The sequence below is a fragment of the Anser anser genome (genome assembly GCF_964211835.1).
Source record: "Anser anser genome assembly, chromosome: 2".
Lineage (NCBI taxonomy): Eukaryota > Metazoa > Chordata > Aves > Anseriformes > Anatidae > Anser > Anser anser.
In genome coordinates, this window is record NC_139721.1 from 153308778 (window position 1) to 153329489 (window position 20712).

At 37.6% G+C, this 20712-nt stretch overlaps 1 protein-coding gene across 4 annotated transcripts in view; it reads left to right on the forward strand.

Annotated features, from left to right (window-relative positions):
- PTPRN2 (protein tyrosine phosphatase receptor type N2) overlaps positions 1 to 20712 on the forward strand; it is a 648013-nt gene that overhangs the window by 600464 nt on the left and 26837 nt on the right. For all 4 annotated transcript variants that reach the window (XM_083823703.1, XM_083823704.1, XM_083823705.1 and 1 more), the window contains 4 exons: positions 1054 to 1131; positions 13299 to 13418; positions 14558 to 14724; positions 19975 to 20028. In XM_083823703.1, coding sequence (XP_083679829.1) covers positions 1054 to 1131; positions 13299 to 13418; positions 14558 to 14724; positions 19975 to 20028 — 419 coding nt within the window. The remainder of the gene's footprint in view (positions 1 to 1053; positions 1132 to 13298; positions 13419 to 14557; positions 14725 to 19974; positions 20029 to 20712) is intronic.

Here is a 20712-nt window from a genome sequence, read left to right on the forward strand (position 1 = left end):
CCTCTTTTATGTTGCACATAATTATAAGGTGCCTTCTTTTACACTGACATGTACCATCACTGAAAATTTTGATAGGCTATGAATAAATTCAGTAGATTCCTGTTAATGCAAATGTGACTCACATTCATTCTTATTCAGACCTTTACTTATAGAAGAAATTCATGTATTGAGACAAATTTTGCCTTCAGCTACATGGGTATAAGTTAACTCTCACTGTTTTCAATGTCACTGAGTCACACCCGCACATTTGGGAGCTGAACCGGGTCTTTTTTCTTTATGTTCAAAGTTTTGTATTTCCCAGTTCAGGTTTAGAATGAGTTTGTTTGTTTTTTAATCCCATCAGCAGATCTTCTTTTTCAGCAGAATGGTTCCTATGATTTAGAACCAAGAAAGCCACCCATCACTTCAAAAACATTCATTGTAACACACTAATCCTATTTACTCTTGATGGCTTTGTTTCTTAGATTCTTTATTTTTTCTGCTCAGTGAATTTTCTGCTCCTTGAATTAAATGCTATAATTAAGGCCTTTAAGCAGAACTTCCTCTGTTGAGGCCAAATCCATGCATTTAGACAACTCAGCTAACCAGAAAAAGCCAGAAACTGAATTTGTTCCCCATTTTTGCTTTTTTTGAGTTACATGTGCCCTTGACTGGCACGGTGGAAATGGAGGACATATTTAGTTGTGTGGAGCATTCTTAACAGTCAGTGTAGAAAAATGTTTCAGATGGCTCCTAGGTTGCTATGAAACCACGAGTACTGATCTCAAATAAATGCCTTTGTCAGCCACCATGAATGATCTTACGCTGCACACTGAAGACATAGGCTGTTGCTCATCGTGTGTGCTGATATTCATCTGGTAGCATCAGTCTTTTGTGGAAAAAGGTCTACTCTGAGTTTATAAATAGAAATAAAATTCTTTGCTTGCCAATGAAGGATGGAGGGGCAAAACAGTCCTTCAGGAAGTCACTTGTTAGTGCCCTGGCTTACTTTCTAACACAGCAAGGGATTTTCCTTCAAACAAATCCAGTCTGTATTCTCTTTCCTTATTCCAGATGGACCATGACCCCCGAAACCCAGCATATATTGCCACCCAGGGCCCTCTCCCTGCTACTGTTGCTGACTTCTGGCAGGTAAGTTAAACATCTCCTTGAAAACTGAGATAAGGTTATAAGCCAAATGTTTTTCTGTGCTTCTAGAAACTTAAATGGATGTAAAATCTGTTGTGCTTGAGTCTCAATATTTGCAAAAACCTTTGCGGAAATGTTTTCCTAAAATTTAGTATTTGGATACTATAGTTTATGTATGTGACAAGCCCTGTCAAAGAAGAGTTCATCTGGAAATTATATAGAAAATACTCAGGGTAAAGTATTCATATTTTAGTGCCAAACTTAAGGCCAGAGTCCATAATTAAACTGTTGCCAAGGACTGGATGATTTTAGAGGGCCTGACCTTCTTAAGGACATAGTCAGAATTCATTGTCATTCTCCAGCTCAAAAAGGACCCAGCACAGTTTGCTGTGAATTTTTGCATGAAAATTTACTTCTCACATGCTCCAGTTCCCCAAAATGCTTAAATTCTTACGCATTTTCCCTACCACAGGTAGTTGAGATAAGTGCTGAGTTAAGATCCTGCTGCATAAAGTTAAATAGATCCACAAATTTTTGCACACTTATTACCAATGCACAAATACGGGTTTACTTTGCTCGCAGTCTTTTTATGTGCTCGTACAGCTCTCAGACTTGGACATACACACAGGACCAGGCTAAGTGTGTGCCTGCATAACATGCTGTCTGTTTGTGTGATGGGTATCTGCATTCAGTATTCCTTTGTAAGTGTAAAAGTGTAAAAGTCTGCCTGGAAGCTTATGAAAGCTGTTCATGGAGGAAGTGTTGCAGCTAACTAGGGCTTATTAACAACACAAGCATATGTTTTTATTTTCTGTTTTGCATTATGAATTTAGAAACTTTTGTTCTGAAGATAGAGAATATCTAAGTAAAAATTTCAGGAAAGCTGTTGTGTTTTAGGAGCTTGCATTCAGTTGAAATCGTTGTATTTTGTCATCTGCATCACTTGGTCTGTGATTTTAAACTATCACCTGAGCCCTGTTAAAGACAATTTTATATGCTCTTCATAGCACAATTTCCTACCATTTCTCTGATAAATTTTCAAAAAGTTTGTTTGATTTTGGGTGTCTGGGTATTTAAATGCTCGATCTGAGATATTTTGGGCCTTGTTTTTAGAAGTGCAGTGCAAATGCATTCTGCTTGAAGTAAGTTGAACAGTTGTTCCAGCCTATATTTTCAAGTAACTTGTGATTTTTGTCTTAAAAATTTGGCAATTAGACACAGTTGAGAAGACTGATTTCTTATTCCCTTGCTGAGTGCATTCCTTATATCAGGCATGCTACCTTAAAATATATTTTTAAGTTAAACGTGCAAAATCAAATACCATGTTAGCTATTCTGTAATAGCAGATTTTTAATTGTATATCTTTTCATATTTCTATATTTTTACCTGTAGCTGCATCTTTATATGTTGAAAAAATGTACATTCTCACTTTTAAAGGAGGCATTTAAGAACTTTCATAAGCATTGCTGCCAACACAGAAATCAGAATTAATCATACCACCATAGTATGAAGGAAATATTTTGTTCTTCCATTCTAATTTGAAGTTAGGCAACCTATTTGCACAGAGAATGACTACAACTGAAAAGTTATTTCTTTGTTCTGTGATCCAAGCTGCTTCCATCCAACTCCATTGTCAAAAGTCTATCTCGACTTCTGTTCTTCATGCCATTTGTGACTTGAATTTCTTCATTTTCTTTTACTTTCCTTTTGCTCTTCTTAGCTATTTCTCCTCCCAGTAAAAATCACTCCTTCGGCACCAGGTCTGCTGCTTCATGGACGCTATTTGGCAATATCAGCTGCTTCCCAAGTGTGGCTATGTGTCCACTCTTAATGTGATACACTTGATATGTGTTATTTTACTGGTTCTATTGGTTTCCATTCAAGCATATTTCTTACATTTATTTTGATGATGTCTGTCGCTTCGACATAACAAGCTACCTATGTCAGATTCGACCATGACCCACTTTTCTGTGTTTTTTTTTAAACTTCCTGCAGATCACATGTCAATATGCTGGTTCAGTTGTTGTGGTTACTGTCCAGATGCAGGAGCAAAGTTTGTATCCATTTTTCACCAAACAGTAGCTATTTAAGATAAAGCAAGGGAAACCTGAACTTGCTAAGGAGAATAGAGTATTAACTTCTTTCAGGGCAGAATTCTTTGATGTTCACTTGAATACAGTTTTCTGTAGTTTATACACATTGTGGTGCTGCCACCAGGGATTGTATGAATTCAATTATTCATTCCTGAAACATCTTCTCAGTGGTTCTCCTCCCTCTCCCTCCTCCACTCAGAACCAGCTGATACTGAGCTGTGCTTCTTTTTTCCCCTTCTGTATGCTCAGTGAAGTAGTTTTCCTACTGATAGTAACAACAGTGACCGATTCCAGAGCAGAGAGTTGGGATTAATCTGCTGCTCCTTGTGTAAAGGCACAATGTCATGCTTAGCAATTCCAGCAGAGACTCTTGGAGTGTGGCGTACCCTTCTTTGCCAATATTTACTAGATCTATTGCTTCCTCTTTTTGTAGACAGAGCCTTAGATCCTAATTGCATGGTGGGCACCATCCACTCAATTTTAACTTGTCTATAAGGCTACCCCAGCAAGAAACAGGTTTAATCGTTTCCACTCCTGTAAACAATTCAAGCTGTTTTCTGGAAAACACTTGTCTAGAAAGTATTTCTTTAGCATGAAAGTGTAAAACAACTTTCCTGGCATTTACAGCACAGCTGATATCCATCATGAAATCCAAACTGCTCCTGATCTGTCCTGACTATCTACTTTTCATGCTAAATTCCAGACACACAGTTTCTAAATGTAGTTTGCCTTAAATTTGCATTGGATTCCTCCACCCATCAGTCATACTATATTATACTTATTTTGTGGGTTTTACTTTAGACCAAATTTTTGTTGGTCTGATGGACCAAAGGCATGTTGGCAGGGGGATAAGGCTGTGGATACTTCTGGATCTCTTTTTCCAATTTATTTGCATGCAAAAGCAACCCAGTTCCTGAGCTCCAACACTGTTCTGCAGTGCCTGCTCTTCTTGTCTATGTTTTCTGCATGATCATGTGGTCACATTCATTATCTCTATTTAAGACCGAACGGATTATTTAGTTTTGGATAGTCTTTTTTCCTGTTTTTATTGGCAGGCCCATCTACAACCAGTTATGTTGATCCAGTGCCCAGTATCTTTGTGCAAGTGCTGTTAGATACTCAGTAATCAAACTCCCATTTACTACTTTCACGTTGCTGGGATCTGAATGAAGATAGTGTCTTCTCTTTCTTTGTCTTCCGGGCAAAGATCTTTCCTAAATCATTGCTGATGCTTTACCCAAGCTCATCCTGTTTAGCATTCTTACTCCTGATGAACAGATCCGTACCTAGTACCCCTGTGGGACAGGAGAGGGACCAGTTTCAATCTTCTCACTAGTGATCACTTCTTGGAAGATTATGTCCTTTTTGGTAATGTGAGGAAGAACAGTAGGTATTGTTCCTCAGTCCCATTTCACTTAGGCCACTAGAGCTGGTGATTAGATTCAACATTTTCTGTACATTTCTGTTCATTTGGGTTTTAATATTAGTCTGAGAAGAATTAGCTTGCTGAAATTTTTTCTTTCAAAGATGCAGTCTGAGCTGGAGATAGTCCAAATTCTTGTATATGGATCATTTTCAAATGGTTTTCAAATGAACTTTATTTATGTTTTAAAAATAATAGTGCTAAAGAAAAAAACATGGGTCTTACTGTGGCTTTTACAATGCTATAAGGCCATTTCCAGGCATCAGACTTGCACAGTTGTCTGCCCCTCTGTTCCAGTTTTCTTCTCCAGCCCCTTATATCTTTGCCATAGCTTTTATCAGCCAGCAAGCCCCAAGTTAGTTCCAACTTTTCTGGCTTACCTTTTTCTTTGAAAACTTTCTTGCCTGCAGCAGATGTGTTGTCAGTCACCTCATTGATCTGTTTTGCCACAGGGCTTCCTAATCTGTCTGGTTACTCGGTGTTTGCGGCTCAAGCAGAGATTTCATCTCTGACTGCATATCATCTCTTAGACTGCTCTGGAAATTTTCCAGCCACTACTTTAATTAATTTTGAAAAGCCTCCAGCTGATTTAGGTCTTCTTTTAATTTCATCTGGTCTTGTTTTCATCTCTTTTTACCAATTACTATTTGTGAGAGATACTTCCTTCATTGATTCTATTTTGGTTCAGTGGGAATTCCACCTCACAGTTCCCTTTCTTGAAAACTGGATGCCTCTTCTCACATGGTATTAATCCATTTTTACCTGAGTGGTTATACAATTTGCCAGGTCTGTGTGTTGTTTTCTTCTCAGCTGGAAAGAGAATTCATCATCAGGACAGGGTTTTGCTTTGATATAGTTCCATTTTATTTACAAAGAAAGTACAGAGTTTTATTTCCTTGAACAGAGACAGAATCAAATAACAGGCGATGAATTCTTTTTTTTTTTCACAAACCTCATTCACCCAGTGTTTTACCCCCAACCTCTCTTTCAGCTTTTTTTTCTACCAGGATCACAATGCTAGTTTGTCGAGCTGTGCTGGTGATTTCTTTATTCCTTTTACATGTTTTTTTTTTCTGCTTGATTAATTATCTTGCCTTGATTAATGCCTCTCTCTCTGCATTAAGCATATCAGTTTCTAGAAAAACTCATGGGTCCACATGCTTCACATTTCTCTTGTTTTTGATGATAACTTCTGTAATTTCAGTTATCAAGCTCCATAAAAGAGCTTGCTTGTTTCTTGCATTTATCTTGAATGAAAGGTGATGATTTTGTCCAGCAGCTTCAGCGAGATTTCACTGAGCTCTTTCACATAACACTATTAAAATTCAACATCTCTTTGAACATAATTCAAAAGAAAGAGGATGTAGAACATTTCTGATCTATAACAAGTTTTCGCAGCAGGAGTTCCATGTTGTGGATAATTCTGGAGGCATAAAATTTTATTATTTTCCATATGTGCTGGGTTATAATTCCATGAAGTATTTGACATGAAGTACATGCCTTAACTTTTAAAGCATTCTAAGAAGACTAGGAATGATAATATACAAGAAACTGTTCCTTGGAGTTAGGATATTTAAAGCCAACTATCCTTACACAAAAGAAATGTTCTTAATTATGTCGGTTTTATAAATTGCGTATCTGTTAAAGTTCATTGTCTCAAAATGGAGGTTTCCGTAGGAGTCCATAAGCTTTTCCCTCTGGAAAATACAGTCTTATTCTCCTTTTAGAACTGCTAGTGCCCACATTATGCTTTGCTTTTATTAATCTACCAACATTTGCCCTTCCTCTTCTTGGAGGGAAGTGCACTTTCACTACTTTCTTTTTTTTATTATTTTATTTTTTATTTTACCATAGTAGGTGAAATAGAGGGAGAGATGAAGCAGTTCCTGCCAAGTGGCCTCTTAGTTTCCCTGGAAAATCAAATCAAATATGATACATATTTACATAAGTATTTGTTATCTTTCTGTGATTTCCTGTGTTCATTACCAACATAATTAACAAAGTATGTGAACATCATATGACTTCTGTGGAAGGAACAGAGAAATACAATTCTCCTTATTTGGCAGAGAAACAATAGGGTTCAAAGGACCTACAACAGTAAGCCATCGGATTAAATACAGTCAACAATTGTAGTTTGGACTTGAAAATTCCCAGCCTTTTTACCTGAAAAGATCTGTTGCTCAGGCTAGATAGTTCTCCCAATGCCTTAATCCCCCTGGAGGGTCCCAGTCTGACTGGGGTCTTGGAGCAGGTTCCGCACGTGAACAGCACTGGATCCATCACAGCACCAGGAGGACAGACTGCAGGTATTGACCCTTTGAAGGTAGGATGCTCTTCCAGGATACAAAAAAGAGCTTCATCCAACATGTTTTGAATCAAACACATGATTTTCATTACCCCATCTTTCCTTCACTACTCACCAATACATGAAATATTCTTGAAATTGAGAATACTCTTCGCTCTTCTTGTTAAAGACACACTATTGCCAACTGCAGCAGAGGTTTACGCTGTTGTGACTAAGGCCTCCAGCTGGGCATGGTGAGACCTCATCTCTGCTCCTTTGATTATTTTCTATTTTTATTGCAAGACTATTAAATGTAAATTGCAGAAAGAGTCCCAGGAGTAAAAACCAAAGCCCTGATCTGAGCCTCGGAATTTAGTTGCCATTTAATTTTCATTGCCCCCAATTCTGCTTTTCTAAATCTAAAACTATTTTATAATATTTTTTTCTACCCATATTCAATATATTCAATATATTGTCAGAGTCAGTTCAAAATTTGTCTGTCGTTTTACTCCCAGATCACACCAGCATGTAAAGAACTCAATTCTTGAATTTCAGACTTGAGGACTTGATAAATCTTTGCATGTCTGTTTGGCACCATTTGCTTTTCTTTTCCAATTCTGCAATTCAGAAAAACAAATACAAAATACTGACAGTTGATTGTTTCCCGTGTTAAAAAAGATTAGTCATCAGTGATCTCCAAGGGCAAATACCCATGGACAAGAGACCATGTCCCTGTAGCTGAATGAGTCTCCTTGCAAAATCGGTGTTCCAAGCCCATGGGTTGAGTAAGAGCAACTGTACCAAACCCTCCTGTGCTCTGATTGCTGGTGTCTGTGCTCCCAGTCCACCATGTTTTGTGAATGCTGAAATTAATTTACTGACTAAATTATTTTTCTGCATTTTGTTCATCTGTGCAGAACACAGCGCTTTCAAGCAGTCTTGATTCCCAAGTTTTATTTTCCTTGCCTGGAACAGGACTTCCTGCATGTCTAATCAGTTTTCACCTTCAGAAAGAAAAGCAGATGAAAAGAGAAACAGAGCAATTCAATGTGTAAAATATGCATATTTTAATTTAATAAAAGAAAAACAGCAAGGGAGAGAGAGGCACAGAACAGTAGCCCCTAGAGCTCTAGTAACTTATCAAGCCATGTGAAATAAATATTGCATTAGGAATTCCATAGGCATTCTGTGTACGAGTGTGCGTTTACCATGCTCACTTCTAATTACGGCTCAGGTCAGAGATGGTACTTAAAAGTGGGCCTTTTAAAAATATTGTCCCTCTAATTTTTAAGTTCCACCTCTCCAATACTAAAGTGAAAAGCTAATTTATGAAAGTTTTGGTGAGACTGCCCCCCTTTAACGTGGTTTTGTCAGCACTCCAATACTAAACAGAGTATTTAAATTATTTAATAATAAGGCTTGAGTTATCAGTCTACTGAGAAGAATAAGAGCAGTTCACGTCTCTCAGAGACAGCAGAAGGTACAGCAACACATGCAGTCATCTTGAGTCTGCCTTCCTAATTGACTTCCAAACAAGGGTTGTTGCAACAGCAGGAGCATAATGCATGAAGCCAGCCTGACTGCCACCTGCTTATATACGATCTTCTCTGAAGTCATCACTGCTGCAGTGTGGCTGCTCCTGGCCAGGGTGAGGAAAGCTCTGAGTCATAGCTCCTGAATTCAACTGTGTGTAACTTCAACATGGAGTACTGTTTTCATGTGGTGCATGGAATGATTTCCATTCGCTTCATGTTTTAAAATGTCCTTTTAACTGTAATTTCTAATTAAACATACATTGCTGATAGATAAGTTTTAAAACTACAGATTTTCTTAGTCCTCTGGCACACCTGTGACTTTGCAAACGGACACTGACTTTGTCAGATTTGACCCATTTCACATCAAAATGCGAAGCTATTGTCAGCCAAAATATTTTGCAAAAAGCTTGCTTTGGAATGGCAAGGAATCCAAATTCTAAATCCCCCAAAATATTTTTTTTTAATTAAAAGCTCCCCTCTTTTCTTTAAAACCAATTAAAACATTGAGGGTTATTGTTAAAATAGTCTAGAAAATAACATTTTCTGACTGTCTCAATTCAACATTTTCTATTTCCAGTGGAGAACTTGAAATAAAATACAGTTGAGGTGTGTAATAGGATGTACATAATCTAATCCTGTAAGCGATAATACCTTACTTGTTGTAGTTTTAGGAATTGTGTTTATTCGTGTTGATTTTTTATCATCATTAGAAATTATTTGGGTTTTGTTTGTTTGTTTTCTGCTCTTCCAAACAGTTGCATTTACCAACTATTTGGGAAGCTTAAAAGGCAGAGAAGGTAGATTCTTCAGTTTACTGGAGATCTCTTTCAGAATGCAGCTGGTGTGATTAGCCTGTTATTTTTAGTGAACAGGCTGGATTTAACCGATTATCCTTGTTATTTTCTACTTTTAAATCATCGCATTTTAGAAACTTCTCCACCAGCCCCTGTCAAAAGAACAGCATCTGATTGGAACACATATCTTATCATTTCCCTATCACTAAAACAAAGAAGCAAATGGCTGAAAAGGGGTTTTGGGGTGGATCCATAATTACAAAAAGAAGCTTCAAAATGATCAAGTGTCTGACAAAAATAAGAGGATTCGTATCAACTATTTTATTTACAAGCTAGTAAACAACAGAATTTGTAAATACAAGCTTTCAAAAACATTTGTTTTACAGGATTTGTGGCAGTTGTAGCGCTGATTCTATTTGTGACTTGATTTTTCTCCTTATTTGAAAAAAACAGTTCTGTGCTCCTTTACAAGCAATTCATACTAAATTTAATTCTTCCCAATGCAGAAGTCCTTTGTATGGGACTGGCATGCTCGATAGCCACAGCATGAGGTCTCTCCATGTGGTGGGTTTCATCAACAGGGAATCCTGCGGATGTCAAATGCACTGCTCATCTTTGGGTTGCAGAATTCAGCCTTTAATTTGCAATAAATGGAAAGGGATGGTGTTATTCTTCTCTAAGGAATGTTTTGAGAATGATGCATACAGCAGAACCTCATTAAAGATAATTAACGTGGCATATAGGCTGAAGGTAGACATGTCACACAATTATACAGTCTTCCTTTTTCCACAAAGCATGCACTGCAGAGCTCTGTAGTTAGCTCGTATGCATAACTCGTAGTTAGCTCGTATGCATAACTCAGACTTTATCACTTTCATTCAGAAGACTCCATTCAACGTTCTTTTCCTCCAAGTATTGCCATAAATTACAAACATGAAGCTGCCTATGCAAAGTGATCTAGAAAAGTTTAGTTTTATATGGTTATTTGCCTAACAGTAGTTAACGCTTAGATCCTAAGGCTTAATTTTGATGGGCTCCACAACAAATACCTAAAAAGAAAAGCCTCTGCCCAGAGGACCTTACTTTCTCTTTATTTTTATATCATATACAGTAGCTTACTTTCAATTGTGAAGGCATACAAAATCCAGAATTATGTGAATTATTGTGAATTTGTGTCTGAAACTCCTCCTTTCTCCTCTGAGCGCAGCTGAAATGTCACTTTGGTAAGCAAAGGCACTTCCCAAAAGCTGTACTGGTGCTGTGCAGACTGAGGCTCTGCTACCTGCTCCTCCAGTACGGAGACACACTGGCTGGGGCCACCTCCTGAGCACACAGCCCTGTCTGCATACTGGGCACAGAGAAGTGTTGGGTGTTAGGAGCTGTAGTTCCTCAGCCCATCACCAAGTTAAAGATGGGGCGATGAACTGGCCACAGTATAAAACTGTGAACTGCCTCTGACTCATCCCTCTTCTGCTTTATTTGGATAGAAATAAAGATAACATCCCAACGGTCTAATACTTAAATTATTAAGGAAACAAAGAAAAAGTGGTAGTCCTCAAGTCGCAGCCTGTGAGTCTTGGTAAAGATCCCATCTCAATGGTAAGCACGGGAGATGTGGTGACAATTGCTTGTAACAGGGATGATGCCACTACATTGTATTGCCTTCTTGATTTAGTAGGTTTGACTTCTACATTTTCGCGCTATGACCTAAAAGAAATATTATACCCTGGAGTAACTTTGAAATTGTTTGTTTAAATTAACTTTCATTTGGATTTATGCTTAATGAAATCTTCAGAGATGCAGACAGCCCCTCTCTAATGAAATGCTGTATCTCTGAACCAATGAACAGGGCTGCCAAACTGTAAGGATTCCTCTCTAAACGAGTGGGCTTTTATAATGTTACACTTGGGTGGCACAAGCAGAGTGCTAGATGATTAGTTTATGGTCTAGATCATTGTATTTTTATTACACTCATAAAAACTGTGTTTCTCCTCATTTTCGTAATGGCTTCAATGAGCTTCTATACCTTCTAGAGGCACATTAAATCGTTATGTGATGAAAGTACTGATTTAGTGGGGCTAGTTTTAAAGTAAGATACATGTTTTGAATTCTGATCTTAGTCTGATTGCTAACTAAAAAAGGTGAAACTATGATAGAATGAATGAAGACCAATTCATCTTCCTTACATACAAAGAAGGTTGCCAGCTGCGGTCTAAAACAAATGCAAAGACAAAAAAAGATACAAATGATAAATCTACATCTGTCTGAAAAAATAAATTATCTATCAATTTATAGCATTTTTTGGTGTTTTTGCAGTATTGTCAGTTTTTAACAGGAGGATGGGCAGATTACAGATAGTTTTATTTGAAAAATCTTTTCAAGAGAAAAAAAGAAAAGAAGAGATGCTTTTCTATTCCTTATATCCAACTACAATTTCTTTCCCCAGTTCTATCTATATAAATTATAAATAGCCCTATTCTGTGCAAACCCTAGATTAATTTCTCTAAATAATTCTAAGCTGTTTTTAAAAGTTGTTTCAATTATGTTACAAAATGGAAAAAGAAAAAAAGAAAAAGAAAAAGAAAAATGCTATTTGTTTCTATATATGCAAGCTATTCTTAAAAGAGAAGACAACATCATTATCCATGAATAGGAAACCTTTTATTTGATATGTAATTAAAAAAAATAATCCTGAATTGAATGTATCATCTCATCTTTGCACAGTTTAGACAAAGGCCTTTTTTGTTTACAAAATTTACATGTCAATACAGTTGCTTATAAATATTTCTGTGAAATAAACATAACCCTTCACAAAAAGAGTAGTTTACTCTTCATTCAGTAATTTTATATGCTAGCAAAAAGACAATGAAAGTTGTATGCAAATATAACATCAATGTACAGCATAATAATAACAGTTTTTAGTCATTATGCTGTTTGGTATTAATTCATAGGAGCCTTTTTGTTCAGCCATGGGCTGTGTTTGGAAGGGAGATGCAGCAGACCAGAGCATCTCTGCTTGTTTTGCTGTTTGTGTGAGGCATCCACAGATCTTTTAGCTGAGGATGCATTGGATTCCTGTATCCTGTGCCATGGCTAGTCTAAATTGGTAGGAGATTGTGCTGATAGTGAAGATACAGAGTTTCCCTCTGTTTCTGCTGTACCTGTTCTATGACAGTGCACGGTCTGCAGCATGGGTTGGACTTCCCTTCTAGCTCCAGGAAAAGAGAAAAAAATAAAATAAAAGGAAAAATAAAAAGAGGGAAGAGGAGTGAGGGAGAGAGAGAGAATGAAAAAAAAAGAAAAAAGGAAGGAAGGAAGGAAGGAAGGAAGGAAGGAAGGAAGGAAGGAAGGAAGGAAGGAAGGAAGGAAGGAAAGAAGGAAGGAAAGAAGGAAGGAAAGAAGGAAGGAAGGAAAGAAGGAAAGAGAAAGAGACAGAAGGAAGGAAAGGAGAATAAAGAGAAAGTAAGAAAGTAATGCACATTTGCAACAAATCTTTTGTAATTGTGTCTTTGTTGTTCAGGTGCAACTTTTATGATTCTTTCAGCAACGCAGCAGTTTTGTAGCTTTTGCTTTGTGGCACACTGTAAAGAGAAACAGGACTGAAGATACAAACGGGTTTCGGCAAATGCAACTTTAGCAGGTCAATATGCTCTTAGTGGTGTGTCTGTGCTCCTTTGGTGTTTACTATCAAACACCACATAGCCGTGTGTTTTGCAAGCATTGTTCAGTATTTCCTTTGTGGATCTGAAAGTTTGACAGAAAAGCAGCTGAACACAGTACCGAGAAAGAGGAGAGATTTTGTAGAAGACACAAATTGAAATTGCTGGAAATTCTTTAATATTTCATGGACGCCTGCAAAATATGGTGCCAGTTTATTCAGGGATTTGAAAGCAGCTGCAGAGTAAAAGTGTCTAATGAAAATGAAATAAATTTCCTGTGAATGGAATAAATTTTGATTGTGTGTCTGAGTGCAGTAATTATACATGTCACGCAGTAATTAGGCAGTCACAATGTGGCCACGGTGTCTTTCTTTGTCTGCAGATGGTCTGGGAGAACGGCTGTGTCGTTATTGTCATGCTGACACCCCTCGCGGAAAACGGAGTCAAGCAGTGCTACCACTATTGGCCAGACGAAGGGTCAAACCTCTACCACATCTACGAGGTACCTAAACAAAACGCCGGGTTGTAAACGTGACAGGAAGGGTATGGCTCGATTTCATACGGGGCGAAATGCTGTTTCAGCTGATCTGAGCTGTACGTGGAGTTGAGGTCTCTTATATCCCCTCGGTGTGTCTTTGAGTAGTTTTAGATTTGTGGGAAATTTGGGCGTCGTTTTCATTGCCAGGTAGTTTGCGCTGGGTAAAATCTAGTAAATAATAAGCCAAGTGGTGCAGGGGAAAAAAAAAAAAGGACAATGATTTTGTCTTTAAAATGGTTTTGCAAGTGGTTGAAATATAAAAGCACGTATTTGTATTTTATAGGAAATTAGTATTTTTAGAACTAGTGAATTTTGCCCTAGGAAAGCCATATGCATATGTTTGTGGAAAAGCCTCTGTATAGCTTTAGTAATTGCTGCTATCTATTTTTACCTCTTGCCTCAGTCACAACAATAAATACACATTTTTATTTTCTGCTTTGCATTGCTACCCCAAAATACCATATCACCCGTTTTCTGGAAGTGTAACCCAGAGAATGGCTGTCGTGTTTTTCCAGTTGTCCAACAGACCAGAGGAAGAAAATAACAACATAATGCCAAATATGAGTAGGAAAATGAGAAGAAATATTGTCATTTAAACCAACATGTGAAAAAAAAAAAAACTTTCTAAAAAGACTAACTCTGAAAATAAGCTGTATTTTTATGCTTATTTTTCTACGTGGGTGAAATATTTGACTTCTAACTTCTCATGTGAATTCCTGTGAGATTTTTAAGATCACTCAGAGTGGCCTGAGCAATGCTTTGTGGGCATCTTCGTGTGGAAAGCACCCAGCAGTCTGATGTATTTCCAGGGAGTGCCTTTTGTATTCATATAACAGCATCAGGTTTCAATTTAGGGACTTTTTTTCTTTTACATTAAAACTGACAGTAATTTTTTAATGTTTTCAATGAAATAGGAGTGGCAGCGAACCCCTTCCTGACAACAACATTAATTGCTAAAAAAAAAAAAAATATTTTCACCTCATTGGCCAATTTGCTAATAAAATTTGGTGCATTTCCTTCATCCAAGGCATCTCAAACCTGCAATTCTGAAGATGCGGTTTGCAAGCAAAATCCCTGATCCCCGTTTGTTCTTTGTGGTGTAGGTAAACCTTGTTTCTGAGCACATCTGGTGCGAGGATTTCCTAGTGAGGAGCTTCTACTTGAAGAACCTGCAGACGAACGAGACCCGCACGGTGACACAGTTCCATTTCCTCAGCTGGAACGATCAGAGAGTTCCTGCTTCCACGAGATCACTTCTGGATTTCCGCAGGTAAAGCACAAAGTATGGCAGTTTATTTAAGACGATCCAAATCTGAGGAACTAAACTTGAACTGTCTGTACTCCTAGTTGTGCTTTAAGTAATGCTGTTTTGAAAGAGTGCCCTCAGCCTGTGATGCTGCAATGATAAACTAACATAAAAATCTGCAATAGATTGATTTTTGGTGTTGCCTCACAAATAGACATACTCACTTCCTATTTAGAGATTGATGCCCTCTTCCCTTTGTACAGCTCTTCAGTGCTTCTGTATTTCTTTGTTTTCCAAGTATTTAGCCATCTGCAACTTCCAAGCCTTTTATGTGGCTCCCCTATGATCCTTATCGCAGGAATCTCACAAATAAAATATGTAGCATGAGCACACTTCAAAAAAAAGTCACAATGGAGTCATATGGCAATAATGGCATTCCCATGGTAGCGTTTGATTGTGAGGATCACACAGTGAAGCTTCTAGACTTTTTTTGGCTGAAGACAGGTGGAGATTTGAGAAAGCAGAGGGAAATGTTGACAAAGCATGCCCTCTGGCATTTTAAAGGAAGTCAGCATGGCTCTAAAATAGAAACACGCAAAGGCAAAAACTGTGAAAGTCCTTGTCACCTTCTCTAATGTTTGCTGTGTCTATCTAAATTTTAATTTGAAAATTAAAGCCATGCATGATAAATACTGGAGTGAAATAATCTTTTCTTGATTGCAAACCATGCCCAGTGCATCGCGTGTAGGTGTTAGCATGTACCAGCTAATCCACAGCGATGCGCTTATGACTAATGAAAAGAATCTCCAGGAGGTTTGGGGAGTTGGTTCTCAATCCACAAGCGGCCTCGGGGATCTCCTGTTTTCCTCTCCGTGCTACAATATTATCCACAGCCCCCTGAAGTGATTATACAGGGCTCAGTGCTCAAAAGGTCCAAACTTGTTTCTTTCAGTAAGCGCTTGGAGCTCTGGCTGATGCTGGTAGGAGTTACGCATCGACACCCGAGGGGAGAAGCTGGCTTATGTCCAACGGGAGCTGGCTGCACAGTTGTCTGTTGGCAACGTTACCCTTAAAAACTGAGGGCTAAACGCCACTCTTTATCCATCAGTATTCTTGTGTGTATGGCAAGGATTTTTTAGAGCAGAGAGTCATCTCACACATTACAGGTCAAGTGAAGGAGTGCAGCAGTCGCTGTGAACTGGGGCTAGGTAAGAACATCCGGACGTGCTCCAGGGTCACACCACAAAAGCAATAGAGGAGGAAGGAAGCAGGGCCATAGGATGGAGTTGACACTGAAACTGAATGTACAAGGTTTTCTTCTCTGGGTTCAAATACAGATTTTGATGTGGTTTTTATATGTTGACTTTCCTGTGCTTTTGGCATTGTGGGAGTTGCCTGTAGTGAATTGTTGTGGTGAAAATGCCGAATGGGTTCCACTAAGCCATGCAAGGCTGCAGCAGTGGTGCAACCCGGCATCCAATTCTGCCCCTTTTTTAATTTAGTGGGACATTTGCTATCAGTTCTAGCTAGACTACAAATCAGCTAGGACATCTGAAACTTGGAGCACCGCAGCTCCCATTTGGTTCGGTAAGAATTGCGGTCAGTGCATGAACTGCAGGATTAGGTCTAGAGTAAATCATAGTTCACGTCACAAGGAAAGTGCTGTTTAGTGACACTGTGTGAGGGTGAAATAGCTGTGTAGAAGAAGTGTTGTGCGATACTTTGAAAAAGCAAAATTATAACTAGATGAGAAAAGTAGCTGAGCTGCCATTCTTTCCATTTAAAGCAAGTATGGGAATGAACCTGTTAAGATGTAATTGAATTCCGAGTGTTCATTTAATATGTATTCACAGTCCAGCGTAGGGTACCGTAATCATTTGCTGCGTGCAGATTTTGTATGATGAACTCATAATACTGAATGCATAGTAAAATTCCTTCTGAAAAGGAATTTTGGCATGCACTATGGCTGGTCTATGAATCTCAGTTTTCTTGGTCATCTAATGTTGCTGGTTTTTTAAGGACAAAAAAAAAAAAAGGAATGTATTTGGAATTCATTTATACAATACATGTTTTGCACCTGAAGCTTCCTATTTAAAGTATGAGCTCTGCTGGATTATGACAGCTGAGTCATAAAGTCCCCTGAATAAATGTCTGACAGCGCTGCCATACTTGTAGTAAGGTGGTGCTAGGAAGGGGCTGCTCTCATTTCTTTTAATCTATCTATGTTTTTATGTGCATTCAGTGTGTTTGTATATATATATGGATATGTGTGTATATTTATATATTCACATACATATATGAAATTAAGCATATACATAACCAACCCTCTATTTTTTATAATTCATCACCAAGAAAAATTGGATTCCCAAAATTACCTTGCCCAGAGTCTGTGGGAATATGGACCTTATAATTTTTATTCAAGTAAATTTTGCAAGTCTCTTTGAAAACTGAAAGCTTACATTTCTCTTACTTTGTATCAGACAGGATTTTAGTATTTAGCAGATGCATTAAACCTTGAGGAATAATCTATCATACTTTCATAATGTAGGTATAAATTGCCAAAAAGAGATTAATCTACCTATTTCAAAAATATGTGCCAAAGCCAGTCCCTGAGAGGTGAGGCTACTACAGAAATCACTGGTCAGTTTTAAATGCTTCTGGAGTCCTAATTTCATTTTGAACAATAGACCAATCATTATTGCTCTGGACTAGCTTGTTAGTCATGCACTGATATGTGTAATTAAATATTTCTTGAGCCCAGAGGGAGCACATTTACACTTTAAAGAGGGACTGCTAAGCTAAAAGATAATTAGCATCACATGTGAGGGCTTTGCTTAAAATATATATCTATTATGCTATCACTTCTTGCTGTGTGCAATGGCATTTACTAACACTGCTCACTTTAAAAATGGACAAATTCTTATTTTGCCAGCTAATTAGCGGTTGCCAGTGTCATTTTTGTGATGTTGCAGCTAGTAATATGAGCCCAGTTGCATAGTCACAAAAGTGATCATTGGAAACTGTGACTCTGCTGCAGGGACAATGTGGGAAACCCCTTTTCTGAGCCTCTAACGACCTCTGACCTTTGCTTGCTGATGGTTTGCATGATGATTTCTTTTTCACTCAATGAGCCAAGGGTTGGTTTGTATTACTAATCATTCTTTCTAAGTTAATTCTTCCTGTATATGTTTATATATATATTATATATATTTTCTTCAACATTCAAGAACTTTGCTTACTGATGAATTTTCAGCTCACTCTCATTAGCCAGAACTAAGAATGACATGAGACGTTGCTGCAGTTCTAAATATTTTCATAAACTATATGTAGACAAAACTATGAACCAGCTGGATTGAAACCCTTTGTTTTACTGTGTTTTCTGAAATGTGTGATAATGAAAATGTTTGAAACTTTTTAATAAAACTGGTAAACATAAGGTGTCTTTCCCTAACATGCGTCTCTGGCTGTCTGATTTTCTGATAGGTTGAGTTCAAGTTTGTCACTGAAAGTACATTAGGACTTTGGTAGGTGGCTAGTCACAACATGCAAGTATAGTAGTGCCATACAGGGAACAAAGGAACCACATAAGCAGAAAAAGAAATGGTAAATACCCCTCTGTAATTATTAGCTTTTATGTAATACCTTAAGTGCAGAAACTGCTCTTTTCTAGTGCACATGGTGGGAGGCTGAAAGATGACCATGGGGGAATACAGACCCGTTGTATCAAATGTTGTCATAGACATTTCAAATACAGTTTACGGTATGAGGTAAAAAAGAAATACCAGGCTTTATATTGTATATAAGGAGTTGATCCTCAGATATGATCATCAAGAATTGAATGACTCATTCATGCAAAAATTCTACTGCAGCTTAAGTCACTGAAATTATAGAAGAGTTTTGCCTGGTAGTGCCTGTGTATGTGTGCGTTTATGGACAAATAATTGTCCCATTTAATTTCCAAAGTCAGGTGCTTCTCAATGGCTTGCCATTTATTTCATAGAAAGGAGAAAGTTATTCTATTGCATTACTTACATACAAGGAATATAAAAAGAGACAGAATGTCTCTGTGGATATGAATTTACATAAATGAGCAGAAGAGAGTAAGGATTGTGAAAAATCCTAAATCCTAATGTATAAAGGGAATCATTAAGAGAACTTAATATTGTTATCAAGTTTGGTTAGAATCTTCAACAGTAAAAGGCAGAATGTGAAAACCCAGTTTCATGGGACATCATCAGCATCTCCATAGCCTCCTTGCGTTGACTTCCAAATACCCAGACTCCCTGTCAGATTTAGAAGTTTAGGAATCTTCAGGCTATACTGTAAGCAATGTTTAAAGATATATGCATGCTTTAACAGCACAGATGTTAGTGAATAGATGAAGAGCCAAGAACTAAATGATTCAGGAGGTTAGTTATGCTTTCAACTTCATAATAACATTGTAGCACAGTTGCCAAATTCCGGCAGTTCACTTCATCAGTTTAGCAGTTAGGATCCTCTGCAACACTTGGCAAAGCTGGGGACCATTGGATTGACTGGCCATCTCATGGAGCTGCCCTAAGAAATGGTTATATAGGAGACCTTCTAGCTCTAGTTAAGTCAAGCATCTCATCAAGGAAAGTGCAAGGTTTTGATTTCCTGAGGAAATGCTTTCCCAGTTAATCCTTTATTCAGTTTGCCTTGTTAACATATGCACGTATATTTGGTGGTTTTTTGGTGTGTAACAAACTTCATATGCAAAATACATTCTAGAGCAGAAGAGATGGTTTGGGATTTTGGTTTTTGTAGGGCAGTTTAAATAGTTTTAAAACAATTTTGCAAGCTTTATTCTTAGACTGAGCACCTTGGTTTGCTTCAGCACTAGCTAATTCCTTCGTTGAACTTACGTATTGGCAGACCTGTTCTATAGCTTTGTTTTTATTGTTGCTTCATGAGTAAATTCATGAACTCGTAGTTGGCTTTAAAATTAAAGCATCTTGTGATAATCTTAGTTTGGAGCTAACACATGAGACATTTGAGAAAAGAGATCATTTCATTTGCCTAACCAACATTGGTAATGGGATGTTATCAAAGATTTCTACAGCAGCAAAGCAGAAGCAAACTTTAAACAAGGTTATGTATGTAACAACTGCTTGTTATATCAGGAAATTATCAACTGGACTGTTTTTTTAAGGACTGCAATATTTGCTTTTTCTTATTGCTTATTTTTGACAGTTGGCTAAAGAAACAGTGTGTAATATGCTTAATTAATTTTTTGTGTCTGTTTTATTTCAGAAAAGTAAACAAGTGCTACAGGGGTCGCTCTTGTCCAGTAGTTGTTCATTGCAGGCAAGTACAATTTCTAAAAATAGCTTCAGAGAGATTTTTGTGCAAGAATTTCATGTAGGTAAAAACAAAATGGGTAAAAAAAAAACTTTAAATGAATCACTAACCAGAGAGTAAGGTAGGCTGAAGGTAGGAAATATAAATCATCTTTTTTTTAATGCTAAATAATGTTTAGGGTCTGTTTTCCTAATAAAATTATCCTTTCCTGTGATTTTGTAGATGTTGTGTCTTGAACTAAGAATGCATGGCCACCCTTTCAAATATAAGAAGTACTTTGATTCCTTCAATCATCTCCTTCAAAATGGTAGTGGTTCCATGCATTCCCTGCCAATTTAGTCTTTACTTTATTAGCACTCAGTTAAGTTTTTTTCTTCTTCATTTGCTTTCAGTGATCATGGTTAGGAGAGGGCAGTGTTGGGGAGTGGAGACCAACCCACAGATTGAGTAATCCTTTAAGCAGAGATTATTTTTAGGCCTCATACTCTGCTAGATGCAAACGAAACCTATTGGGTAGGTCAATGGAAAACTTTGCCATAGTAACGTTAATGTTTGGTTTTGGACGTTCTGAGTTTTAAGGAGAACATTGTACGTAATTATTCAAAATACTCTTGTAGACAAGGAAGATAGAAACAAAAAAGCCCTGCTAAGAGGCAGGTTGTTTGACATGACATTCCACTTTTTGTGGGA